The 27832-nt window shown below is 41.2% G+C and overlaps 1 protein-coding gene and 1 long non-coding RNA gene across 2 annotated transcripts; one reads left to right on the top strand and one right to left on the bottom strand.

Annotated features, from left to right (window-relative positions):
• Positions 1–478: 478 nt before the first annotated feature.
• Positions 479–27527, bottom strand: Cka (Connector of kinase to AP-1). The gene is made up of 5 exons (XM_022791716.2): positions 21126–27527; positions 16999–17102; positions 10032–10284; positions 8374–8677; positions 479–7818 (listed from the first exon to the last, which is right to left on the bottom strand). Exons 1-5 carry the CDS (start codon positions 21294–21296, stop codon positions 6758–6760), a joined length of 1893 nt encoding a protein of 630 aa, XP_022647451.1. The 5' UTR covers positions 21297–27527; the 3' UTR covers positions 479–6757.
• Positions 10183–13977, top strand: LOC147757830 (uncharacterized). Its single transcript, XR_015321838.1, has 2 exons — positions 10183–10322; positions 11748–13977. It is a non-coding gene; the product is annotated as an uncharacterized LOC147757830 (long non-coding RNA).
• Positions 27528–27832: the final 305 nt, after the last annotated feature.

Genomic DNA, 27832 nt, shown 5'->3' with positions numbered 1-27832 from the left:
ACCTATTCAGCGGTTTTTTTTCTTTATGAGTTCGGGTATCTTTACAGCACGAACAAGCCTTCAGAACCACCTCTCTGGTATAGCGTCGAGAACCTATCGCCGGTAGAAGACCTAGCAGAGACAGGTTTTGCTGGGGTTTCTCCAACAGATCCATGAAATGACAGGCCATGGTAAGTATTATGCGTTAGCGCTAAAATTTAAACAAATTATGCCTCGACAACACACTCAGAGATGAGTATTAGACAATGCTGGCCCAACTTAATGAATCAGGCTATATACATGGAGCCTACAAAGGTGTTTCAGGCCTTGGTTGTGCGTCCGGTTTCTCTTTAGGTTACCCATTACTTTAGACGGCCGATTAAGAAGGGCAAGGCTATTGATTATCCTTGGCTTCCTTTATTATACTTTCCTTGTGAGCAATTATATGAGGTGCGGGACATAAAATCAATGAAATAGCGCCAAGTAAATACCCAAACTCTTAATTTTCTTCAAACCTTAATGCGCATTTATTTCGTATCTTCAATTCCAGCATCAGCATCATTACAATAATTACAGTAATTCAGTTATGCATCGGTCTTAGCCCCTCCAATTTATGTCGTCCCCATATTTAGCGTATTTTTTTAATCATACCGTCTTCGCCCTTCTTACCCTATCGCACTCATTTTTCATGTGGGTATATGTGTGTATGTAGTAAATTTCATTCATCTCTCCTTAGATTTTGTATGAACAGTTAATAATAATTAAAACTGTAGTGGTATCAGGTGAATGATAGGTAGCTAAGGACACAGTTCCGTTATAAAACGGTGTCGCTGCGTTTTACAGGTGATTTTTTTACGGTTTTTTTTTTGTCGTCAGTTTTGTGGACTCTCCTCAACGTATCAGAGCATCGTCATCACATAATTCTATATCGTCCTTAAATAAACACATAATTGAGTGAGTCATACTGCTTTAATTACGATGGTCACTATTGTTGTTGTAAACAGGTATCATGTTTACTCTTTAGTTACGGTTTTTCGTTGGCTATATATACTTGACGAATGTATCTTGCATTATCTGATACGAACCAGAGGTTCTAACCGATGGTGACCGTCAAAGAGAAATTCTTCAGAACTGCAACAACGACTGTCGTAATACGACGAACCTCAAACTTACCACCAGTTATAAATACCCCTATGAAAACACACTAAATACGTGAGTTTGAGTGCTTTCCTGTAGACTTAACGACAAAAATCATCTGTGCCAATTTGGCTCGGTGTATTTTCGTGCGTTTCGAAGACGATTAATGGAAGAGAAACTAGATGCAGACCTATGATTTACTTGACGACTGAACAACTCTATAGTAGATGAGACAGGAAAAATAATGCAGCGCCAATAGAGCAAATGAGTAATTCATCTAAAAGGATCATCTGCAATCTTTCTGTATTATTCCGTTTCTTTATTTTGTTTGCCATCAGTTTCAAAACATCACCGCCGTCTCTTGATTAATCTACTCTCTCTAGCTAGTCGTATTTCATTGAATTACATTGTGCCAAACATAAAAGTTGTTGATGTTATTGCCGTCGTCGATTTTTGCGCACGTCTACAAATTGAGTAAGTCGCTTCTTCTCCTTATCTTTTTTTGCTTCTCTTTATAGGTTTTTATATTTTATTATTATTATTATTAATAATTATACCTGAAACTGCATGCTACGCACTGTTCCATATCACCGCCGCTTTTTTCTAAACTCCTTTCGTTCGTTCACTTTTTCTCAGTCTTTTCTTCCTCTTTTATTCTCGTTCCCTCCCTCCCTCCCTCCCCCTCTCTTTCTTTCTCTCTTTCTCTCTCTATGTATATATATATATAAGTTAGTGTTGGCGGTGGCTGTAGTTTCTACGGTTCCGCAAGGGATCATTCCAATTTATCGTATCGTCTTCTACGTAGTTGTTATTTTACCCTTGTTATATTCATCATCATTGTATAATTATCATATTAGGTAATCGTAGTTATCTATGCTCTTATATCGCTCGCCTATTACGTCGTTATTCCCGCCTTTGTCTCATTATATATATAATTTCCCTATTCATGTTATCATCATTATTATTATTATTACTTCTAAGATATTATCTGTCACCCGATTCGGTCAGCTCCTTTTAAGTTCCCAGCGTTCCTCTAAGCAATAATAATAATAATGATAATATAACCTTAGTACGCGCATTCTCGCTCTTTCAATTGTCACGGTTATTTTCGCTCTTATTATATATATATATATATATATATATATATATATATATATATAATGTTTAGTCGGCCTTTCCGTTTTCCGTAAGAATATTATTATAATTTCTCATCTCCCCATTTAGTCTCCTATTTTTCCCTTGTTTCGTACGTGAGTTGCGTTACATATCGTCCTTCCTTCTACATTCATGGTAATGGTAATAATAATTACTATGATTATTATCATTGTCGTCCGTATAGATAGTGATAGCAAGCAGAGCATTATTATCTTTCTCCTGATACAAATGTTTGCTTTTCGTAGCAGCAGTTTACCGAGGCTGGGATTTTTCTCTCGTTGTGAATGAACGCGACCTCTTGTCCGTCATATTCTATTGTTGTTGCTTTGCGCGCGTAGGTATTTGTATGCATTATATATGCTATAGCTATATTTTTGTGGTACTACATTTCTGCCTTCTTTTTCTAGTTTAGCCGCGATGTTTGACATCGGTATATTTCGACAAGTAAACGATGATTTGGTTTACTCAGTTATATGGGTTGCGGGGAACAAGCATAGATGCCCGAAAAAGAGTGACTAAAATTCACGTCCGAGAATATACACCTGCAGGGTATGTTTCTGAGGGCTCCTTGTTTAGGGGACGAGCTGGTGTTTTTGTGGAAAGAAACAATCAAACAAGGCTACACCATAAAACGTTTCTTTATAACAAGCTTCATATACTTTAAAAATTTAGTTTATACAAGTAACGCCTAAACGGGCTGCTACTAACGCCTTCACCCAATGGCTTAACTTCAAGCCAATGTTTCGTTGGATGAGTCAGACAAGTGGCGGCATATATTTCTATCCAATTTATGCAGCTCTAGTGAACCAGTTTTAATTTATAAATCATTAACTTCATTACGGGTCTTGATAACCTGCCCGCTGGAAAGGAAACAACAGTGTCGTTATATTGTCAGGTCCACTTGTGGCGTTGTGACTACTCTCTGAAATACGGCTTCCTCCACTTGTGTCGTCTCATATCATGTCTAATAATTATCTGCCACATTACGAGAAACTTCTCAGATACTGTATTCCGTTTCGTAATGACTAGCCCTCTGTTCCCCTCAAAGTCATTCCAATGAGGTACTTCTCCTTTTCATTGTTTTTCGGAGAAGTTTATGTTCCGCCTTCTACGGCCGTTCAACATTGTTTCAGACGTAATAGAACAAACGGCGTTTAATTTTCCCGCCAAAAGTGTCGCGCTTTAAACTTACAGGCCCGCAAACATGTCGCTTTTTGACTAACCCAATGTAATGTTATCTGCTTTTATTGGTTTCTGCTGTCTGTGAGCTAATATGCCTAAATAACGATCGAGCGCTGTAACTTCAATTTTGAAAATTATGGCTTATCTTAATGCGTGTTGTTATCACGCTGTACAAATGTTCTCTGAATTATTTTCACTCTATCACTTGGTTTTTTTACATGATTGCTCGTCTGAGCCACGTGTACGCGTACTTTCGAACGCATGTCGTTTTGTAGCTTTTCTGTGTTTACTTTTCTGTCTATCAACGTTTGCAACGATTGCTGAGTTGGGTGCCGCTACGCTCTGTTCGGTTTAAAAAAAGAATTGGTTCGTCTCCTCAGGAGACAACATGTTCGACATGTGACCCCCCCATAACAGCCCCTTCAGCTACAAAACTACGCACACGACATTGGCAAGGTGAGTATGATTGACAAGGCGACGCACTTCGTGCATCTGTCCTTTTCACCGGAATTGTTGTCAAAAGGGATAAGTTAATAATAACAAAATTGACAGTATTGAAAGTACTAATGAGGTTTCATGGTAGGCAAATGAGTTCATTATCCTTAACGAGATATTCATCTTGCTCAGGTATTATATATTGTAAGAATACAAATTGCAGTTGTCGTCTTCGTTGCCAGTAAAAACACAGTGAAGCATATCTTCCTATCTAAAATAAGGTGACATGAAAGCAACAATGTTAGTGGGAGAGTAATATGAGTCTAATCAAGTGTCCTTCATAAATTATTGCATAATAATGTATCGTCTACATTCCTTAACTCTGTTTACACAGTTACGCACTTATCTGAGGCGCTGCAAATATCTATTTTGTTCAAATGATTAGTAACGACAATGTGGGATAACTGGCTGACGTTTTGACAAGCCCTCATCCCCGAACGAAGTGGTTTAAAATGCCGTGGGGCTTAAAAGGCGCATTGAAGCGAGCCGCAGGATGTCAACAGGTACAGTTTTGTTTGCTTTTTTTGTCTGCTTATATGAACTTCTATAATTTATAAACCGTTTTTGTATTGTTTTTCCTATCTATAAGTTTTTTTTTTGTTTATTATTTCCATCAACCATCCGTTTATTCCTTAACCTGCTAGACCTGTTTTCGAGCTGAAAACGACACACGCCAGAAGTCATTCAAGCAGCCGCCATGCTTACCGTCTTCTCTATTGTTCCCAATAGATCTCATGGATCAGTTACACTCATTAGCAGCTTGGTTCGTCAGTTATCAACGATTATCAATCGACGGATCGGCCGGCCCATCAGCCGCGTGCGGCGTGTCTGTGTTTTTTTTCTATGTCAAGAGCCAGATATCAGATAATAGCCCATATATTTACGGACGCATATACAAAGAGCATTATTCATGCGATACGGGTGCTTACTTACAACTGCGCACACATATCGTTTTTTACGACCGCTGAACCCGCTTTTGTTATCTACTGCCATCATCAATTCCGTCTCTATTATCACACCTCCGCGCGAAAACTTGGCTTTTCATTTTTTTGGTCTGCTTTGTAAATTCTTCATTTGCTGTTGTTTATAATTTCTCTTCTTCTCTCGTTCTGTCGTCTGCTACGGTTTTCTACATGATATATAAGTAGAAAAAAAATGTTCGTTATATTGTATTATAGCTGGTTTATCTGTCATAAATAATCCTAGAGATTGTAATATTTGTAGCAATAATTGTAATAATGCTCTGCCCGCTCCTTGCCTGTAATGTACCGTTGTTTTCTGTGCTAATTATTATCGTCTATATTCGTCTGTATATTAATCTACAATCCATGTCCATGTTTGTTGCTGACTTTTGCTTACATCTTTATTATTGTTTATATTGTTGCATGTTAATTTTTCTGCCTATTTGATGCCGTGTATTTCTGCCTAAAAAGTGAATCATACGTGCATTGATACCACTAGTGCATGAGAGACCCGGCTATTTCCAGTCGCCGTCTGGGTACCTCACGACCCGATACATATTCCTCAGCCAATCTTAGGGCTGGCTTACGCGATTGGTCTGCGACCTCCCCGGTGCTTCCGTATTGCGGATATCTGCGGTACCGCCAACCACACATGAGCTATCAGGATATTGCTTTTTCAACCTTCAGCACCGCTACATTAGCTTATCAGACACAATTGCTTCTCATAGACCATTTGCCATCTTCCTACCAAAGCCCTCTCCACGCACAGATATCGTCCCTTCATCATGTTTCTTTTATCTGCCACCTACCCCCCTCACATATCATATCTTGCGACAATACTGTGCGCGAATACTTTACATACAACACACACACACACACACAACTCGTTACTTCACAGGGATCTTCTTATTTTTAGTCTTATTATTAATATCATTATTATTTCTTTCTTTTTATCTATTTCTTGTTGTGTGTATCGTCATTAAACTTACGTGTTTTCGCTTTCTCGTCTTTCACTTCCTTACCTATATATATATATATATATATATATATTTTGTAGTCGTCACCCACTATCGATATGACTGCTACAAACGAGTCATTGACTTCTTGGTTTATATTGTTCTTATTATTGTTGTTGTTGTTATTATTGTTATTTATAAGGCTACCATTCGTAACTATTCTGCTCGCTGTCCTTGCCACCTGCCCAGAGCCCTTTTGTGACATGTTTGTATGCCTACGTATATATGGGGCATTTAGGGAGGTTTATTTTGTAGATTTAGGTATGTTTTTAATGTTTGTTTCAAAATTTGTTGTTTGTTAGTTAAAAACGGAAGCAGGTAAATATCGACGACGATTGTCGTCTACTCCGCGCTAGTAACGTTGCGTAGGACAAGGCTGCGGCACCAGCTGTACAGGTAGTGCGCTCCTCAAATCCTTTTACTTTTTTGCTCGAGAGACGGAAGTTGTTTTATTCACGATTGTAGACACTTGGGTTGGTTCTCCAAGCTACTAACAATAACTTGCTAAATCTTTCATCCTATCTCTTTTGCGTAGCTGGCGTGTTCCTGTTCAGAGCAGTGGCTATGGGAGCGGGGCACAAGGAGAGGGCTAGTCAATTCTAGTTTTTGTCTCAGGCCGAGGCGTACTTTTGTCATACATTTCTGACCAGACGAAGAACTTCCACACACCTGATTATCCGATCGTGCGCATTCGCTATATATGGAAAAGTAATTTGGAATTCTATAGAATCTATAATTGCCTCTGTTAATCTCATCTTTCTCCTATATCATTTGTTATTAATGGCATTATAGGATCGTTGACGGACGCAGTTTCCCTTCCGGTAGCAACTCCTAGACGAACACCTTTACGATGGAGTCAGCTCCAGCAGAAGCGATGTAAGCTTTGCTTGGATGGAATGCGACGTCGTTAACAGCCTCGTCGAATTTCTTGCGGTGACTCGTTACCTCCTGTACGCACGTCTTGTTGTCGAGATGCCACAAACGAATAGAACAGTCATGACTCGCCGATAGCAGGTACAGCCCATTGGGGTCAATTGATATAGACGTGACTGCATCAAGATGAGCGACCATCGAATGGATAAGCTTGCCTGTGGCATCATCGAAGAATCGAATGCAGCGATCTTCGTGTCCAGTGACCGTAATACCTAAAGTCGGATGCGAGACTACCCGATTGATTTGACTACAACCGGCGGTTTCAAAGCGAGTTACTGGCTTGCCCGTTTCAAGATCGATCGCCATAAGGTCAGCGTTCATATATCCTATAACAGCCTGCTGGCCGGCACCCGATCGGACAAAGTCGACAGATGTTGGTATGGCTGATTCGAACGTGAATGTCTCCAACGGCGCAATCATATCACCTATGCTCCAAAGTCGAACTGTACTATCGGCTGAGCACGACAACAGCTGAGGTTGCTTCGCACTGCCAGCAGCGCCTTGTACTGCCAGACCCCAAACAGCGTCCGTATGACCTGCTAGCGTGTGTGCAAGAACGTTCGGGTCATACGCGTCATATGGATCGACGTTACAGTTCGGCAAATTCCAGACGCGAACGGTCGAGTCAAGCGAACCCGAAAAGCATCGGTCGCCCAGAGGCCCCATTACGAGTGACAGAACTGGGCCGGTATGGCCACGGAACGTGTATAGTGGTTCCACGTCAAGAGCGGCTGTTTTTTTGGCTGGGACTGTTTTTTGCAGATTCCATAGCTTGAGCGTGTGGTCCTCGGAGCCTGTCAATAAAACCGGCTCGATAGGGTGGAACGCTAGTGTTCGAACGCCATCAAAATGGCTCCGTAACGTGTATTTAGCATTCCATTTCTTGGGAAGGTCCTTAGACTGGGGCTCGAATTCGTTATTTACGGTCAGTCCTGCCAGTTCACCCAGGCCTAGGGTTCCTGCAAAAAAACAGATTTATTATTCATATCGTTCTTAGTACGGGATTTTACTTTATAGTATGTTTTATTAAGGGTTCAATATTCAATATTTATTCAAGTACGCAGATACGTTAAACCAATAGCTAAGTCTACACACATGGAAAGGACAGCAATAGTGATCTGTAAAATGTAAGTCTTTGTTATCAGTATTACTCTACTTTTACTTAAATTATCTTTATATGTTTTTGACGTCGTTTGTAAGCATTTATGAGATTTTACGAGCCTAAAGATTGGCACACTTTCTCTTGTTTAGTGGAAGCATAATAATGTGACCCTCCAATTCAGATCCGGCAAACAAACAGAATTAAATGCAGTTAAAAAAAACGAGAGATAGACAGACTGCCTCATTACCTACTGCTGCTGAAACCGGCAGCATTATGATATTATTTCGATTACTGATTAATTGTGTATATTCTGAGTAACTAGGCGGATGCGTATAGGTCAATATTTGAATTCATTAGCATTTTAAATTTCGTAGGAGCTTATGTTTGAGCTCTCTGTTACGTTGTTACGTACCTTCCGGGTCTTGTGTACAGGGTGGGCGCATTTCGTCTACGCTGGGAGCACCCATCACGACGTCATCATCCTCATCGTCATCTGCTCCGTCAGAACCAGGAGTACCTTCGGCAGCAAGGAAGTCAAAGGTGGCGAGCACCGACGCTTCAGCATCTCGTAGCACGTTCACCTTGACGTCCTTGCGGACCCCCCCCGCAGCACGCCGCTGCGTATTCATTGCTCCGGTTCCAGCTGCTCCGGCACCCCCATTGACTGCTCCTGCGCCGGCGGCTGTTGTACCTCCTTCGCCAGTTGAGTTTGAGCTCTATCAAGACATTAGAAACATGACAGACATAGTAGAAATTAAGTAGATAAAAATAAGCAGCGTTTGTACTCGGACGAACAAAGACGAAAGAGTTAACCATAGTATTATGTTTATTAATGCTACCGACTGGCTTTAATAATACGGGGTGCTACTCGAATAACTGGTAACTTTCGCCGTAAGAAGTATGATATTTATTTGATTAAGCAAATTGATAAGGATTGTATTGGTTGATACCGTATCGAAGTAGGTAAACAAATGGGTGAATTGCTGGTTATCGGAAAATGTATTTTGTTAACCCATTGTTTTTGTTATCATAATTTTATGTTTAACATTTGTTATGATATTTGCTAACGGACCCCTCCCCAAGAATGAGAAAACAACCTACATCCCCCGCGCAGCCTTCACGTACGCCACCTAATTTTGTACGTTATAATTCAAATTCAGCCCTGTCATACCTTTCGGACGCGTGACAACGCGTCACAGTCAGAGACACGCCGCTGATCAACAGATAACGCGGACGAGCTCTTTTTGCCGAACCCTTTGCCGTGGTTGGGCGAGTTCTTTTTGCCGAACCCTTTGCCGTGGCCAGACACACCGACTATTCGTTAACCAGTTATAGGTTCGGCTTTACCTAAAGTGACTTAAGATTTACCTTGCCGGACTACATCGACTGGACGAGATTGACTAAATATAGATTCTCTGCTCAGTTGACCAGCGAGTTAGATGACGGCCACATTATTACAAAAAAGTGTGACTAAGGTGTGGACAGATACTCGACCATAGACGCCAACAATGCGGAATCGGCCTCCAGCCAAATTCATAGATGTAACGGGAAGCTAGCTGTCCACTTGTGGCAGTAATGGTCAGCAGAACAGGTAATAGCGAAGGAAATGATACCTGATAAACTATCGAGCAACAGCGCAACCGGCAAACAGCGTCCTCTTCGAAGGCCGTTGGCCTTGTGCCAGCAGGTTCAGGCTTAGAATGCAACAGAACAATTCATCTATGGCAAGGCACTTTGAATTGAATTCAAGAGTAAGTAATTGCATGGAGTAACGTGGAGTGGTTTATTGTAACTTCAGCAGTTAGCTATTGCTGACATCTTTTTAAATAAAATTGATATTGTCGGTGTTATTGCAAAGGTTTGAGTAAGTTGCTTGTAAACATTACACACTTCGCAGAGAATAAGGAACAAATCTTTTTTTAGGCCCAAAAATTACTAAAAGAATATTATTAAAAGACAAACCTCGAATAACCTACAAATCATCGCTTGGACTGTTGTTGGCAAGTTGTTATAGTTTTGGAATGTTCATTAATCTTCGAATGTGATTTTTCACAAAACCAATCATCCAACCTGTAGACCAAGTAGTGTTTGCACACGGGCGCTTCGAACATCGAGCATCGTGTCCGTAAAGCCAATTTCTTGAAGGTACTGACGAAGAAGTTCACGGCCCTGTTTCCACGTGAGCTGTGGCCCCGGGCCAGTTCCTCCGCTACTTCCGAACAATTCCGTTGCCGAATCATCAATATCAAACTGCGGTGGCTTTTCCTCGTCAACTGGGTCGTTTCCGGCGCCACCTCCTTGCCGAAGTTTTTCGACTCGCGCCCTACATCGAAAGACAGCAACACCAAACAAAAAAGAAAAGTAGGATGTTAAAATGCGACACTTTCCATTTTAAATATGATGTCGTACATATCTTTGTTTGTAATATCTGTTTAATGGTAAATATCTAAAGCTGAGACGTTGATCTCAATTCCGTTTTTATTGAAAAGCATGTTTCAATATCGAAAATTATGACTGACGTCGACTAATCTGAGATTTTCTTTAATGAAGAGGTGCACTAGCTTGTGGATCCAAGAATACTTCAAGGCTATTTATGCCAGCCTCTCATTTTAGTTTTCACGAGCAGAAGACTTGGATTGTACAATACAACAAAAGAAACCATCTCTGAGTTCAATAAACCAGACAATGCCCAGATTTATGATTCTTTACCTAAAGGACAGATGCGTAACAGACACTGGTATAAAACAAAATGCTTTTTCAAGGCCTTTCTTCCAGAGGTGGATATTTATAAGTCGAGATACAAACCTATAGTGTTTCATGCAACCCACACAATAAACTACGACACCCGGACATGAATCGTCGATTACGTTGTTTCCTATACACCAGAATTACTTGGACACAAACAGGCTTTTGTTCTACCTTTCTCCATTTTTCATCAGGTAGAAAACCTTTCGGATTTGTACGATCCCTTTATCAACGACATCTGCGACTGATTTATACAAATGAGTAACCATTAAGCTGGCTAAAAGTGTTTCCAAACGATCATTGGTACCGTTTATGGTTCTTTTCACGAATATTTATCGCTATTTCTTGGTTGAATTTCTATTAAAACACGTTGACTAACGCAAACAATGATCACAAATAGATTTTCTTTTTTCGTTAATGATCTGTACGCGTAGTGTCGCAGATTAGCGTCGCCTTAAATGTTACATAGCTTCGCCACAGTCACTACCACAACGAGTATAGACGAAACTCATCACAAGTGAAACCGCAAATGAACCTGCCGCTATAATTTACGTCTAAATACTTCCAATTTCTACGCGTAATTATTGGAGTCATCACTATACATTAGTATTATACTCCCGCAACCAACCTATGGTGAACTCGCATACGACTCTTCGATGATGTATTTCGGAAAAGGGACATGGAGGTGGTCTAAATTCGAAACCAGCCGTACACATATTTTCGTTTTAACGAAAACCCCAATACCAATAGGAGATAAATTTAGTCATTTCTTCGTAGGATCTCCCAGATAATTAATATTTAGCCTATTTTTAGCCTCACACGTCCTTGACATAACGGTACTCGTGAGTAAAAATACCGGTAAGCTAACAATTAGTTATAAAAAAAAAAAAAAAGCAATACAAAGAACGTTACACTCTGAACAACTAATCGTAACGTATTACAAAAAAATGCTAATTTTTTTCTCTGTCTTTTTGTTTTCCTTTTCGTTTTTGTCGCTGCGTATCACCACACCGCGTATTCTTATGTCAATGCTGGACCCAGTTAAGCAGCAGTAGCTGCTCTTGTAATGGTGCTAGCGGCAGCCCGAATAATAGTCTAGTGTTCATCTGCACTTTGTTGCAGCCTCTGAGCAGCTGCTATCGTTCCACTGCGAGTGCAATCAGACCGTTGAATCGCGTGGAGAAAGGTACTGATCGTTCAGCAGCAGCAGTAGCAGCAGCCGGGTACGCGCCACTGTTCTAATATGTGGATGGGTCCACGTCCCATGGAGGGACGGCCCCAGCTTTAAAACAACGAAGATGTCTCTGCTTTGGTGAACTTTACTTGAATTACTGTATGCTCTATGGGTAGGCCTGTGGGACGAATGCTTCGCCAAGCCGCAGAGTCTTTCTATTAGGAATGGATAGGGATTGCCGTAAACGAGCAAAACGACGTCGTCGTACGAAAGGTCAAAGGGGTTTCCCATTAGTGTAAAGGTATTATTGGCATTAAAAAAAGAGAGGCGAAAATACAGAATACGAACATAATATAGAGGACACAATAGAGTTTGGCTGCCACCTTTGTTTTTTCTCTCTGCTGATATATATATATATATATATATTTGGCTTTCTATTTCAGCTGAAGTATCTACCTAGTCGTATATGTTCGACTTTGAAAAAGCCTGCTTTTAAGCATTGGTGCATGACCCGTATATTAAGGGGCAATTTCTTAATGGCAGCTTCATATTTCAGGCGACTGAAACGCTCCGTCGAGGACTCATCCAACGCTATTTGAGGCTTTGTAGTGACAAGCTTTCCTGGCGTCCATATCAGCGCATTAACACATTGTACTTTTTTTTTGATTCAGTAAGTACCTCTAGACAAGAAGATTTTTTTGGAACCATTATTGATGTACCACATTGTGCTGAACAAGTTATACTAGAAGACCTTGTTTCATTATTCTATTTATTACTAATTTCGGCAACAGCAAATACACGCTTACGCAAATTCACAGACTAGAAGAAACTGCTAAGTAAGATTACACCAAGACGCGCTGAAGCTCAAGATAAATAATTAAACAATAAACACCAAAAAAGCATAAACAAAAGGCGAGTAAAAAGACATCATTTTTTAATTGACCGATTCAAACGTCCATACATAATCAGTGTTGCGTTGCACGCCGTTTGATACACGTCAGATCTGCGACACCTGTTCTAAGGCAAATACTAATACATACATTCGAGTTTCGATAGATATAACTAGGTTTTGACATTACAGCCTTGCGTTGATTGCAATTGAGAAGAAAGTTAGAATAAACAACTGGACGAACAGTATGGAAAGTACAAGCAATGCAGCCATTTTCGTTTTTAAATAAATATTGCTTTATATGCAAATAATAAATACAGTAACATCAAAAGCTTTCGAAGCCCGTCGCAACGAGATGGCGCTGCCAGCTATCTAGTAGAGTTTTCAGACATTGAAGTGACTCTCTTTCGCGTGTTTACATTAGTAATACACTGGAAACAGGCCCATCAATTTGTCCTTTTATACCAACCGAGAAGGTATTTCCTGTATCATCCAGTAACAACCCTTAGCGGAACCAGAAATTATTCTGTTTTAACCACAATGCCTGCCCAAATGCCACTAGTGGCTATGAGTGAATCGAGGCCACAATAATGATCACTCAGTTTTTGTAACCGTCAGTTGTGGCGACCTATAAGTATTGAATTGTTAGAACATAATAGCGATATGCTTATCCTGAAATAAATAACAGGTATTGCATTGTAATACAGGTTATAATAGATAACTTAATTCGGAATTGAAAGACAGCTCCCTCGTGCAATTCGACATAAAGGAAAACAACAACTCGAAAACATTAACAAAGATGCTTTAAATGTTTCATTATTAGAGTGGTAAAAAACCATAAATCAATGAGTCAATATTGCCAAGCAGTCAATGAACGACTATGGTGACAGTAATAACACAGCGAACTGTTAAAAATAACACGAGTAAGCTATGCGCAACATTCGTAGCAAATCTCCGCGGGGTCGTCTTGGCAGCGTCATAAATGTATATATCGTTAAGTAATGAAAGCGTTCAAGCTGGAACAGGTCCCTTGAAAGCAAACAGCGAACTCAGAAAGTTTAGTCGGCTTTCATTGTGACATGGAAGAAATGCCCCGTGGCTGGATTGGCAGAAATCGGCTATTTTTCGTAGGGTACTTGTTGCCGTAAGGTTCTATTTATCCAATACGTTCAATGGATTGGATGTCAATAAATTCAAAACGAAATCAATTGTGTTGCTTTTTATTCCATTTAGAAATCGGAGTTATACGACTATCGGGTTAGGTATCCGTTGTCCGAGATACTGGATACGTTTTTTGTGTTCTTTGGTACCAATTAGGTCAATAGATATGGAACCGGTAGCGTACGTAAAAGTCGAGTGTTACGTTGTCGACAATGTGGTACCACGAAACGGTTTCTTAGCCGTCACGTCAATACGTTGATTTTGACTGAACTGATCGAAGCGACTTTGGACAAAAAACTCTCTCAGAGATCTAAGCAGTTTCGAGAGTTTCTAACGCAAAGCCTGCTTTCGCCTACGACTAAGCTTCAATGATATATTTAATGGATTGTGTTAAGAATCACTGAAAGCGATCCGACAGGCAGCGAGGAAAGAACGACTTAGGCGCTTGAACCCTAGATAGAAAAGCCACAAAAAACAGTCGCGATACATTCGGTAGTGCATGCAAACACAACATTTAATTGATTAAATAGTCTCAATTCTAGATCATCCCATGTGTGTGAAGTTTACTAGGCAAGCAAATTGTTGCTGGGTCATGAAGTGAACTAGTCAGTAATTCCTATTAGCAGCGACCTCGAATTTCCCAGCACAAGATGACTGAGCAACTACCGACGTGTTAAACAGAAGTTACTTTTCTTTACTGCGGTCTGTATAGTTGAAATGAATGAAACGATAGGCAGTAGGGGTTCATACGTATGCAGGCAGCTCTAAGTGCTCGATGTCCGCCAAACATCAATTAGCTTATGCTAGAAGAGAAGTGAACTGATGCGCGAGAGGCAGAGCTCTTTTTTGTCGAAAATCAACTCGACCGATTTCCTCTCTCAATAGGACACAGGTCAGTGCGCGCCTTATGCCTCGGTATCGCGCTGTGATGATCTAGCAGATTCTTGCTATGGGCTATAGACATCGAACGTATAAATATATGCCGTTCATGACGAATGATGCTAAATTTAGGACTATTGGTAAGCAAAACGGTTGAGTTTACCAGTTTCACCAATTAGAAGCTTCTTATTAATAAGTTCTGACCGGTTTGGTCATAATCGTTCACGAGCTTCAACGCCGTCACGTATTTTTTTTATCGCATGTAAAACAATTACATAATATAACTAAGTTGTGTTGTTAAGACATTAAAAATAATGGTTTATGCAAAATAATAGTTGTCTAAAAACTCGAAGCTAGTTCTCCTGATTATGTGAAAAAGGTGAATTTTAGCAATTCAGGCAGGCTTCGTTGGAAGAATAAAAAAAAATCGAGCTTTCTGTAAGAACACTAAATATCAAATAGTTTTGATTTCTCTAGAATCATTGTGAGCGCCGACCTAAGGCGTGGAACCAACCTATGCATATCTGTAGCGAACACAACGATCTTATAGGTTTTTTGAACAGATTAGTTTTTATGAGGCAATCTGGTGAAAATGAGGAAGCTGCGCAATTTTGTGCTAGTTATGCTACAAACTAGTGAGGCTTGCATGACAAGACCTCACGAGGTCTATGACACTTACGCCCTTTTTTCCCTGAAGTTGTTCAAATAGACGCTACTTTACGGCATTTGAAAACAATAGGTTGCGGGAACATCCTTTAGCAAGTTATCATCGCATAACACTACAATAATGTCACGTAATTATATGGCCCATATGGATAAAAAAGTAATAATCTTAAAAACTGCAACATTTATTCTAGGTGAGGGAAGATTAATTCTTCGGCAAAATTATCATCACACGAGCGATTTCATACAGATAATCTTATTAGTTATATTATTGACTATTACCAGGATTTTAGCAAGTCCTTGCTAAACAGCACGAAGTACCACAGATCATAAAAAGGTTTTTTAAAAAAACGCTACCTTGTTCAAACGTCTTCCGAATAAAGAAAGCACCGACGAACTAACTAATTTGCAGTGACTTGTGGTTGTGCAACAAATTTCCTGTTTTGCCCTTTACTCCTCAAGTTGAAGGTGCGATTTTGCTAAAATGGCATTGAACGGTAACAATAAGCTCAGAACTCTTCTTCACTTAACACTCCCATAAACCTGATGCTTGACAGCCTCTTGACTTTGATTTTAAACATTCTTTTATGAAATTTCGACTCATTGCCCTCAATGAAATCACTTTTTGTTCACAGTCATTCTTATCGCTATTGTCGCTATTTTTGTATGGGCGCTACGAACTGTAGTCTGGGTAAACCATTACCAAGGTAAAAGATGTGTCAGTCCGGCCTTGCAAGATGTGTGTGACAGATTCTGCATCTGTCATTGCCAAAATAGGCAAAATGCCGGTAATCGTTCCATTAGCTCCGTTCGCCAGTGCCAAGACCAATTTGAAAAGCGGGTTGGCGGCAAATGAATCATTTCCACCTCTTTATATGAAGTTTATTGTGCCACGCATTTACTGCATAGTTCCCTCCTATCCGCCGCTGATCGATGTCGACGTCAGCAAGACAGCAACCTGTTTATGGTAAACCATGTTTAACTAGTGTTGACTAATGCAGTGAGTAGGCAAGCCGTTGTAGGATACACCACCGAACCCTTACCCCCTACAATATCGACGTGTATAACGGCGCATGCTGCATAAATAACATCGTACATGCTAAGGTACGGGAAGCCATGCTGAGAGAAGCCAATGGTGAATTCGATTGGCCACATGTTCGTAGAGCTCACATTGTACATCGGAAAGACTGAAAAACATATTTGGCTTCGGCAAGTATTTTGAGCGCGACATAGAATTTATGCCATTTATTTTCTTTGTTCAGCTAAGGTATGTAGCGTTTATGTGTCGTTCGTGAATATCTGATCCCAGCCACAGGTCTGCTTCCTTTGTCCAGACATGTAATTTAAATTCTATAAATACTTAATCACCATAGCAGTCCAAAGTTCATTTATTTTTCGTGATGATGGCTGGTGACCAATAGTGATTCCTAATCTCTGTAATTTCGCAATAAATGGATTTGTAATTTCCTCGTTCTCTCTCTATATATATATATATATCCTTCGAAGACCATCTACTTCTGGCTTACCGTTCCTGTCGAAGGGCGTACTCCAGCATTTTTATCCTCCGCACGAGGTCATTTTTGAGACACTCCTGCCCTTTACGTTCCCCCTGAAGAAACGCGATGCGTGTCTGCAAATTCGAATGAGCAGCGAACACGTGTTAGTTTTAAATATAAGCTCTGTTCAACAACTTTCAAAGGTTTAGTTTTTCGTTACGACGGTACATCATCCAAATCATGATCTCTGGTTAAGGGCTATCGAAGGTTAATCAGCAGGAAGTAAAGAAGTGATTTTTTCACAGACTGTGTAATGATAATCACGGACTGTTCAAATGTACGTTTTTCTTAATCTGGATCTCTCAAGTAAACTGTATTACCTACCTTCATCATTATCAGCGCGTCATTAAGGTGTTGTGTATATTTGCTAATAAACTAACCAGGTTTGATTTTTGTGAAGTGTTGCTAATGTGAAGTACAATACGAAAAAAACACTGAAATATACGTGGTTCTACCAGCAATTGTTTCGCGAATTCTTAAGAAAGTATCAATATATCTTTAGGCACATTAATCTTAACGCAGACTGTAATTGTTTTATATTTGCTTTTTATTTCGGAAAAATAGAAATGTGTTAGTGACAGCCTCATAAAGAAAATTGCTCGTCACTCAACTGTAAGTTGTATTTTCAAAAATTTAATGCTGACCCTTCTTCGAAGAGTAAGAATTAAATCTCGAGTTCGATAGCAACCCTTATATATTATATAAATAGATATAGGTTAGTGTTCTTAGTTATGTGGATGCGATACAATCAATTGTGAGCTTCCCAAGGCAATATGTAGTTTAGGGACGAACGCTCAACAAATAAGTATTATTACCCTGGAGGATGTTAAGCAACCCACTGCGGTTCTGGGTAGGTTCAAATATGCTGTATCTGTAAATTTCCAAGCAACGTATCGTGCTTAAGGATGCACTATTAACAACCTTCGTAAAAATGGGAATCTCCACAAACCTGCTCAGTTCGATAGGAAAACAAAGTCATGATCAATGATGAAGTTGAGTGGCTACCGTTCTCTCAAACAAAAGGACTGACAGAAGAAGACAATCTAATTCCTCTTGGTTCCGTTTTATTTTCAAGGGGTTTACCCTTGTTCCTCTTGCTTGGTTACCCTTGTCAAGGGGGTACCCTTGATAAACCTTGCTCCTTCATCTTCGTCATTTATAGAAAAACCAGATTGATGATATAGTCAACTATCGCTGGTCTACACAAGCCACTATGGAGTTCAGCTTGACGGTGAACCTTACAAGGTTGTAAAGGATGAAACTCACACAGAGGGGCAGGGCGCCGGTTTAAGATACCCCAGTCATACCGGGCAGGCCCCTATAATACAGAAATTCCCATTCTAGGATTTGCTCATACTGTACAACGGCCGTAGCTTCACATCGCACACAAATGAAGGGTGCAGGAGGGTACTGACAATGAGAGCTACCGTTAAGTATCCGCAACGCTAGTCCATCTCAAATGCTTCGCATCTTCTCCGGCATGAAGAAGTGCTCCAGTAGCAGACCAGCTAAGCCGGCTGAAGGCGTACTTGGGATTCCACCACTAAGCACGAAACAGACTCACGTATTATCTTGTTAGCCCCTCACCGGAGAACCCCGAGTGCTTTTTAATTTTGCTCTTGCCTTCACAAAAAATTACGGCAACCAATAACGGATATCGATGTTGATTTTTTCAGCGCTAGAACAATGGGGCGAAAAACACTAGATCATCTAAACCACCACGAGATTTGTATTAACGATGCGCTGTATCGCCACATCGGGCTTCAATGATTTCAACTAGAACTGTGGGAAAAATCGTAAAAGGAGGGTAGTCCGGCGAAAGACACCATGTGGCAGGATATATGGCCCAGGTACATTCTCTTTCTTTCTCGAAATTGATATCGTGAGGTTGTTTGTGAAACTTTTTCACTCATCATAAACTCATATTTGGTATATGTGCACAAATATCATTATATCTGTTATATGCTTATCTAGTGACTAAGAATTGTCTAATAATATGATCAATTGGAATACATGATCCATTGATATGATACCTCCGTAGGCCTCTGTAGCGGCGACAAGTAAGCTATAAAACCTCGTAAAATAGAATTTGCCTGTAAAAAAACAAACCTTAACCATCCCAAGATGTGCGGCCCGTAATTAATTTACATACAATACCTAAGTGGGTTTCTTAGTTACTCTTTTTTCCTACAATACAAATTGGCTGTAATTAGAGATTCGTTCTATCTATCACAACGAGCATCATTTTTAAATAGCTAGCGAGCTCTATAGAATACCTAACCCATTCAATACTGACTAATATTAAATACATAAAGTCCAGCTTTGTTCAACCAGTTTACAGTCAGTACATAGTAGCTAAGCGTTTACCAGTACGAATGATCGTACTAGCATATAGCAGGGTAAAAAGATAAACAAAATAAACATTGAAATTATATGCCTACATAAATTCGATAACGCGGTGACAGGTTAGTAATTGTCTACGTTGTCGAGCCTACGTTGTCATAATAAAATCGATAGGCTACTTTTAAGGTCCTGCACTATGTGTCATAATTCTATTAAATCTAACACGATTAGGTCTTTCAAACGCATAATCCGATGACTGCTGCAGCTCGGGCAACATATCAACTAACGATCACTATCGATATTTTTTTTTTTTTTTTTTTTGTTTTCACAAATCGTGTTGTCAAAGTTCTACCTTCAAATGTGAACAAATGTTATATAATTTGATCGTACATGATGTTGTAAAATGTGTTTCGCTACAGACTCGGTGCAATTGACTGCAGTATAGAAGTCGATACCTTGATAACTGATGGACTAGAAATGGGAAACACGCTAGGCCGATTTTACTCAACGATAGTTACAAGGGATCTGTGGCCTGTATCTAGTAGCTGGTTTTGCTCACGGAAGCGCTGTCTAATGAAAGCTACGTATCGGGTTGCTGAGTGTCGTCAAACCAGCTACGTCTACAAACCGTTAAGCTGTTCTCCTAGTAGGAGCTTCATGATTAGTAATTACCTTGCAACTTCCAACAGCTCGGGAGAGCGCATTTACAACCAGCGTCGAGTGCGACGAAACCAGTCGCACCAAGAAAATCCTGCTGCTTCTGAATTCGGCAGCTTTATTATAGCGTATAGGTCTAGTTCCGATTAGTGGCTCTAGTCCCGGGATATTTTGGGTGTAGAAGCGCCTATGAAGCGGTCTATAAGACTGTGTGTTTGTATCTGCGTTTGCCGAGCCGCTAAAGTAAGCCAGAACGCAACAACAGATCATACTGTATGCAAAAGGAAAACAGTTGTTCCAAGTAGGAGCACAGACGGCAAGTGTACCACGTAAAGTTAAGAACAATTTTCAAACAGTATAGGATTATGAAGATAGGTGCCAAGAAGAACTTCCAGCTTTAGCTATAAATCTATTAGTCCAGTAAAATGTCCAGTAAGTGATAAATAAATAAATACGAAATCTAGAAAAATATTAAATCTGAAGATTTTCTGCACTATGCGGATTCATCATGGCCCATTTCCGATGTACCTATATGATATTGCTGAAGCAATCTTGTTTACAACATGTTGGGCCCTATCGTCTACCCTTATCTACTGGTAAACACGTAAAACTCTGTAACAAAACGCGAAAATCCTTAGCTCGATTTATTCATATTTTTTTTTAAACCTTCAAATGTCTACAAGCTAATCCCATGGGCTTCACTACATCTACTCAGGTAGTTAAACATCGAGTGGCATCGGCTTATGCAGTCGCTGTCAGTTGGTTTCGGTGACATTACGATAACGCAAATGCATTACTTCACCGGAAATACTATTTAGCTTTGTTGTGACACGCAACCTCTGAGTCGATTAGTTTTATCATGTTCATTTCTATAAAGGTAAGAGGAGAATCTAAGCAATGGGTAATAATTAAGCAAATTAAGTATTCTAAAAAGCAACAAAAAAAGGCAAGGAAGAAGCTTTTACTGAGTAGTAGCGGCGATGACAAAGCGCAGATCACCTAGTAACAATCGCACAAATCTCCTTGGTTTCGGGGAGCCAATAACGAAATTTCTACTTGTTTGATCCATTTAAAACCTAAGGAGATCTATGACTCACCTGAAGTTCGGTCCGTTCAACTTCCCACTGCGCGCGCTCGAGTTCAAATCGTCCCCATTCATGTTGTATGAAGTGCAAAATGCCCGGTATCGAATACTGAGGCCGACTCTGTGCGCACTCTTCTTGGCCACCAGTTAACCCCGGGGGCAGTTGCTTCTGCTCGTCTTCCATGACAAATGCTCCAGCGATATACTCCTCTAACGAATGCTGCGTTTACTCTGGACGACAACAACTAGAGTGCTCGCTTTTGTTTGACGTTTACGGTAACGAACCCAACAACAATCATTCACTATGGCCAGAATCAAACGCCGAAACAACTGCTAATCGTAGATAGACTAGAGAGACACCTCGCATGTGTAAGAACTCCACAAGTGAAAAGATTATACAGACGCAGGCGATCCCGCCGGAAAATTCCGGTGGAGACCTTTTTTAGGAATCTAGAAAACTTCGGTTCCAGTTTTCAGCGCAAACTAGTAACGCTTGCGATAGTTGTGCCTACGCACTAGTCACCATTACAGAGTAGTACGTAGGCGTCAGCCACAGTACATTTGTCCCGGCCCAGCCGTGACTTCCAGTTGGAAGCGCCCGGACAGCCAACGCAGCCTCGATTACGGCACCGTTGGCCTTTGGCCGCGGGCCGTTCCTGTTTCCCTGCGTGCCTCACACCGCCATCACGGCGTCCTCAGCCTTCTAACGAACACCACAGGGTCCATTAGCACCCCCAGCACTGCGGCACGAACACTTTTAATTCACCTTTGCGCCCGAGATACGGGACCTGACCTCGCAAAGACACAGCCGGTCGCACACTCACTTTCGCCTATACACTACTGACACGCGCACACACACACACACACACACACACACACACACACACGCACACACACACACACACACAGACAGCCACACGCTCACGATAACAGAGAACTCGCTCGTTAACTGACCCTATCCTTTATAATGTTGCGCTAATGCTAGCTTAATTATCGTCACAGCTGTGAAGTTCTTCGTCGTCGTAGTTTACACTCGTTTGTGACGATTACCAGGCAGACGGACGGACAGACAGAGAGACAGACGAAGTCGGCGGCAGACTAGAAGGTCGAGCTGATGTTGTTTTGCACTGTTATTTGCTGGATAGGTTCTGTGCGTTGGTAAGTTGTACGCAACCGAGAAAATTCAGCAGACGTTTTGCACAGACATATACGGGATATGGATTACCAGACTAACTAAAACAGCACAAATTGAAATTGTCGTGTACTGGATCGTTGTCACTCTTCACGACGCTGAATGAACGGACCCTGTTTTGTAGATAAAACAACAAGCAGGTTGTCGTCGTTGACGTATGATGGAGCGGCACGCCAGTGATAATTAATGCCTGTGATACGCAAGGCAAGCTTATATCCTTGGAAAAACAACAGTGATCAACAAACTGCAGGGGGGGGGGGGGGGTGTAGACCCACTGGCTCAGGTTAGTGCGTCGATTGCCACAATAATAGCGAAACCTTTCGTTCCTTAAATATAGTGCTTCTTCTATTACTACTTATGTAGCAGAGTTAAACTGGCGATTTTTGGTTATCATAAGCCTTTAACTGGATCACCTAACTCTTTGTTCTTGTTCCGTGTTCCTCACTGTTTTCGATATCCGATATTTATAATGATATCCTTTGTTTTTAGTGCGCCATTATTGATCTTGCTTGCTGTCGGCAAATATATATGGTCGGCCAATTGATACTACACTTTTCACCTCTCTTACCCAATCGCTATACAAACAACATCGACAATGTCGCCGTAAAACTGCCGCAATAACAACCGAATCGTCGGCGCTGAGTTGTTTTTTACCATTTGTTGTCGAACCCACAGTCGTTTAGTAATAGAAATAATCTTATTATCGTTGTTCTATAACCATTACCCGATACCACTACCACTAGAGTGATAGATCGGTAGCGCTGTATTGAGCCATCGAGAACAGTGGAAGTTGTACGAGTTGCCGATCTGCTTCGATGACGAGCACTTCCTCAGCTGCTGCTACCTATTGGGCCGCCCTAATACATGAATTAGCACTCGTGTAAGTCGCGGCTGTAGCACTGATAGTAGTCGCATTTGTATCTCTTGTAGCCGCTATCCGAATTCTGGCGATAAACTGCTGTTCACAACGTAAGCAACCGTTTTCACCGCGATCGCGTATCGCCGTTTCCACCTCCCACAGCAGCAGCGGCTTTACCTGCTTCAGCATTGACCGTCACTTTTACGCGACGATGGCCAATAATAGGCCCTTCGCGGACCACTGTGCACAAATCAGCAAGCATCTAATTTTACACGGTCACCATGGAATGGCAATAGTGGACGAAGACGCACGGGGCAACGCCGGGAGGCAAACTTGACTGGAAGACCAAACCTGATCTTCTCGACTAACCGACCGACCGACCGACCGACCGACTGACGGCCCGGCTCGCCGATCACCCAATCACCGATCACGATTGGCCATCAACGACGCAGTACCGACAACATCATAAATGACAAAACTGGATGTGACAACGATGTCAACAAAAAAAATGAAGATTTCGGGGCAAACGAGTCACTCCTTCGCTATTCTACTCACGCGTCAACGGTCCTCGATGTTCCGTGCTGCTACGGCTGCGACCGCCACTATTGACGGGGTATTCACTCACCGCGATATATACACCAGAGAAACAGACAGGTACAAACAACCCGAGAAAAACCCACGGCACTCACCACACATTCATGACGATTACTTGCTGTTATGTGTGCGAGACTGTTGTTAGCCGATTGGGTGGTCGACTTTTTCTTCGCCTAGCTGGTTTTTGGCCGAAAGTAACTGATATTGTCGTTATCGACGGTAAGCGATACTGTGGTTCATCTATGTGACAAACTGGCGCTAGCAAACGTAGAGATTTGCTGCGACAGCCGTAATTGCACGCGACTTTCGCCTACGGTTTCTGCCACCAACAACAGCAGAAGCTGTCCGTGCTGCTGCCGTTCCTGCCACCACTGCGACTAACACCGTTGATCAGTTCTGGCCAATGACGAGTCACGGCTGCGGGGTCCCAACTCTTTCGGCCCAGTTCGGTCGGCTGGGTTCGGTTCAACCAAACGTGCGACAACCAACAGCCTCTAGCCCATCCATGGCAATTACTGCTACAGCTTCTTCTGCTAGACGGAGTCTTACGACTTACTACTATTTCGAGCTGCTGCTGCTGCTGGTGCCGCCGCCGTTACTGTTGTTGAGTCCCATGCTGTCGATGCTGTGACTCTACTTTGCTGTCGTTAGGTGCATGCTGTTGTTGCTGTCGCAGCCAGCCAATGATCGGCTTGAGGCTTCTTTCTCGCCGTCGTCGTCGTCGTCGTCGTTGTCGTCCTCTCCTCTCCTCTCTACCGTCTGGTCACTCACTGCTGTGTAATGCTGTACAGACGGACAAACAGGCGGACGGACCTCGGAGCAGCGACGGCTGCTCTTACAGCGGAGAACTGAGAGCGGCGCAGGCGCTGACGGAAGCTCACAAAAAACAATATGGCGGCCACCTTTCGTCTGTGTTTCTGGCTGAACCGTACGCGTGTGTATATGTGCAGTCTCCCTACACGTGATGGATAGCAGTCGACAAAGTGAGCCCAGTGAGAGCTGCTGCCGTAAGGGTTCATCACTGTATCCAATCAGCGCAGTTCTGCTCGGCTGCTGTTAGTTAGCAGACGATTGCAACAACAACAAAGGCTGTACGCGGACACACTTCTATTACTACCATATGAAACAGCGAGGGGTTGTAGTTAACTGTGGGGTTCTGGTGACGAAACGCTGGGCTAATGATCAGCAGCGTCGGTGCAACTCATTGTCAGTCGTCTTCGTATGGTCCGCCACAGGCAAACATCGTACGGGTATAGCTGAATGAGATCGAGGGCTCAACGCCAATGCTCGGCCGGGTAGATAGAGAACGAAACGACCGGAAAGTCGACACACCCATGTGAACTAGGACGGGTTCAAAATGTCGAGTAGTCTCAACACGGCGACAGCTGCAACCAAAGGCAACACAGACATCCGTTGAGCTTACTCGGAGGCGCATTTATGTTTGTCTCTACCAACGGGGGCCAAGAGTATCAATGTTTGGTTGTGCAATATCAGCAATAAGGAAGCACTCGGGCATAGATACGGACATTAAATCAAAACACCAGCTAAAAATAACGGGCACTCTAAACAAAAAACGTATCGGAGATATGGATCTAGAATAATGACATAGCTACAAAGAAGAAACTTTGAAATATAAAGGTCTGAAAAACATAACATTGTGTACAAAATACGAAGCATTTTTGTACCATTTACTATCTATTACTGCCAACTCGAAAACCGTAATTTCTAACAATTTTGTTAAGGAAAAGTAGTTAACTCTCGGTACTGATACTTTTCAAATTGGCTAAGTATCCCAGTAGCATAGACAGGTTTGGGATATAAATCGCATATAACATGTCATGATGTTCAGTGCAGTGAGCTGCACGGTGAAGCTTCTGGGTAAAGTGGGTAACACATCGCTAGTTCAAGCCCTGCTAACGACACTGACTTGATAATGATAGTAATAATTAATAATTCAACTCGTTTACTTACAGGACAATTTCGTGACACGCTTGTCTTGTGTTTAGTTCCTTCAAGTATGTCTAAAGCTGTGATTGCATGACAGCCGAATTGAGGCTACGTTACATGTAAACATTACCGTACTCAACCAGTAACTATAATCAGTCAGCGGCAGTACAAGCGGCAAAATGTGCTCGAAAGGTTGCCATGACTTGAGAATTCTTGCTTCAATCTTAATATCATATATTATACAAAAAATTATGTAAAAAATTTCTGTAGTTTATTTGAAACTGAAATGTATCGTTGTTCACATAATAGTTAATGTCTATATATAACATTTCTAATTCCCTTTTCGTGAAAATACGAGGAAAATGTATCAATGATACATTCAAACAATACGTTCTCACACTATCTAGTTGTTTGGCTGTACGCACCAATTATATATAGGTCAAAACTTCGTCTTTTTTGCTTTTCTTCAGTAAACTTATTGTTTTTTTTTTTCGGAAATTCCGGGTATCATTAACATGGAAACTGAAGCACAAAACAACAGGAAGTCATTAGGAAATACGAATTTTCATGATTAGTTGAGCGCAAAATAAGAATATTCATGAAACTGAACATACACAAATTAGATGCACAGGAAACAAATAAGACTATTTTATTTTTTTGATAACAAAAATAGTTTCTGTCTACTTACTAGTTATCACCACGGAGTACGCAACTACGAGTAATGATTGCTTTGCATCTGCGGCCCGTCGAACAGCTCAGCGTAAATAGTGCTATTGAAATTTTAACGAACTTGCCGATAGCTTTTCCAAAATAACTATTAAGAATAAATGTTTAAAGCTAATTCTGTCATTTTTCCATGTTGCTTCCATTCTATCTCTGGTCTCATACACCTTCGAGCCACATTTTCACTTAAAATTTTCATACACAAGTCGTTTAGCTTATTTGTCTTTTCCAACGTATGTCTATTAAAAATTAACCTCCTTCTTTAGTGCATGGATATTAGATGAAAAGCTTTCAATAACCATTTATTTTTATTATAACTTACCAAGGAACATTGCCGGAATCGCCTAGAAAACAAAATACCATCTTCATTTTTCCCCCTAGATACAATGTCTTGACGCACGTAAAAGAAACAAAGTGCTTCATGAAAGCGTCTCGTATATGTACACGTAACTTTTTTTTGAGTGGTGCTTCAAGCGGCTTTTGTGCCCCTTCGATTAACGCAGGACGCTTTGGACGTCATTTGAGCTGAAGAACATTTGGGGATTGGGCCAATTAACCACTGAAGCACAGAACAAATCAGAGGTCCCTATGTTAGTATCGGCTCCTTGCTGACCTGGAACACTTCTGTTTGCGTAGGAAGTTGGTCGACGTTTGGCAGTTTGGAATGTCTTGGGCAGACCGGTCTCAGAAACCTTTTTTGCTAACCGCGCGTCAAAATGCTCTTGAAATGTATCCAATGGCATTATAAGTATATTGGATTCATGTTGTCGAACTACAGCAGAAGTCTACCGTGATGGTGGCTGCGGCAGAATACATCAGAACGGAACCCGTGTTTAACGCCACCAGACATCAATGTTTAACCGGCGTTAACCGGCGTTAACCGGCAATAATGTATAACAAGCTTTACGAACAAAAAAAAAACTTGATTCGGGCTTTTTGTTACAAGTCGAAACTACTATTATAAATAAACATCTCGAGTTTTTACGACTGGTGCTGGCGTAAATTATTGTTAGACAGCGTATTTACTAGTCTATCAAGCCAGTGTTAAGTTTAGCATTACTAGCGAAAGTTCTAATTCGTGAACGCATAATAATATAAGCAATGACTTTAAAACATTGGAAAGTACACATATAGTTAATTATACTCTATACGCGTATTATTCAACAATGCTGTAGGCTCTTTCTCGGCGCGTGCGGTTTTTCCTAAGCTATTGTGCAATGACCTTGATAGCGCAGCTCGGAACAGGCGAACGGGTGCAGGTTTGTCAATTAGCCCTGACTTCAGATCGAATTCGAATCCAAAGCACCTAAACATGTAGGACGTCGGCCCACCTTAGCCCAGCTAATTATCAACTTTAACATGACATCTTTTGTGAATAAGACGATTCATTATGCAGCTTTTTGTT

Source organism: Varroa destructor, unplaced genomic scaffold (genome assembly GCF_002443255.2).
Source record: "Varroa destructor unplaced genomic scaffold, Vdes_3.0 BEIS01000002.1, whole genome shotgun sequence".
NCBI classification, from domain to species: Eukaryota; Metazoa; Arthropoda; class Arachnida; order Mesostigmata; family Varroidae; genus Varroa; species Varroa destructor.
Note: the sequence above shows the minus strand (reverse complement) of the source record. Positions and strands in the feature narration are given on the sequence as shown.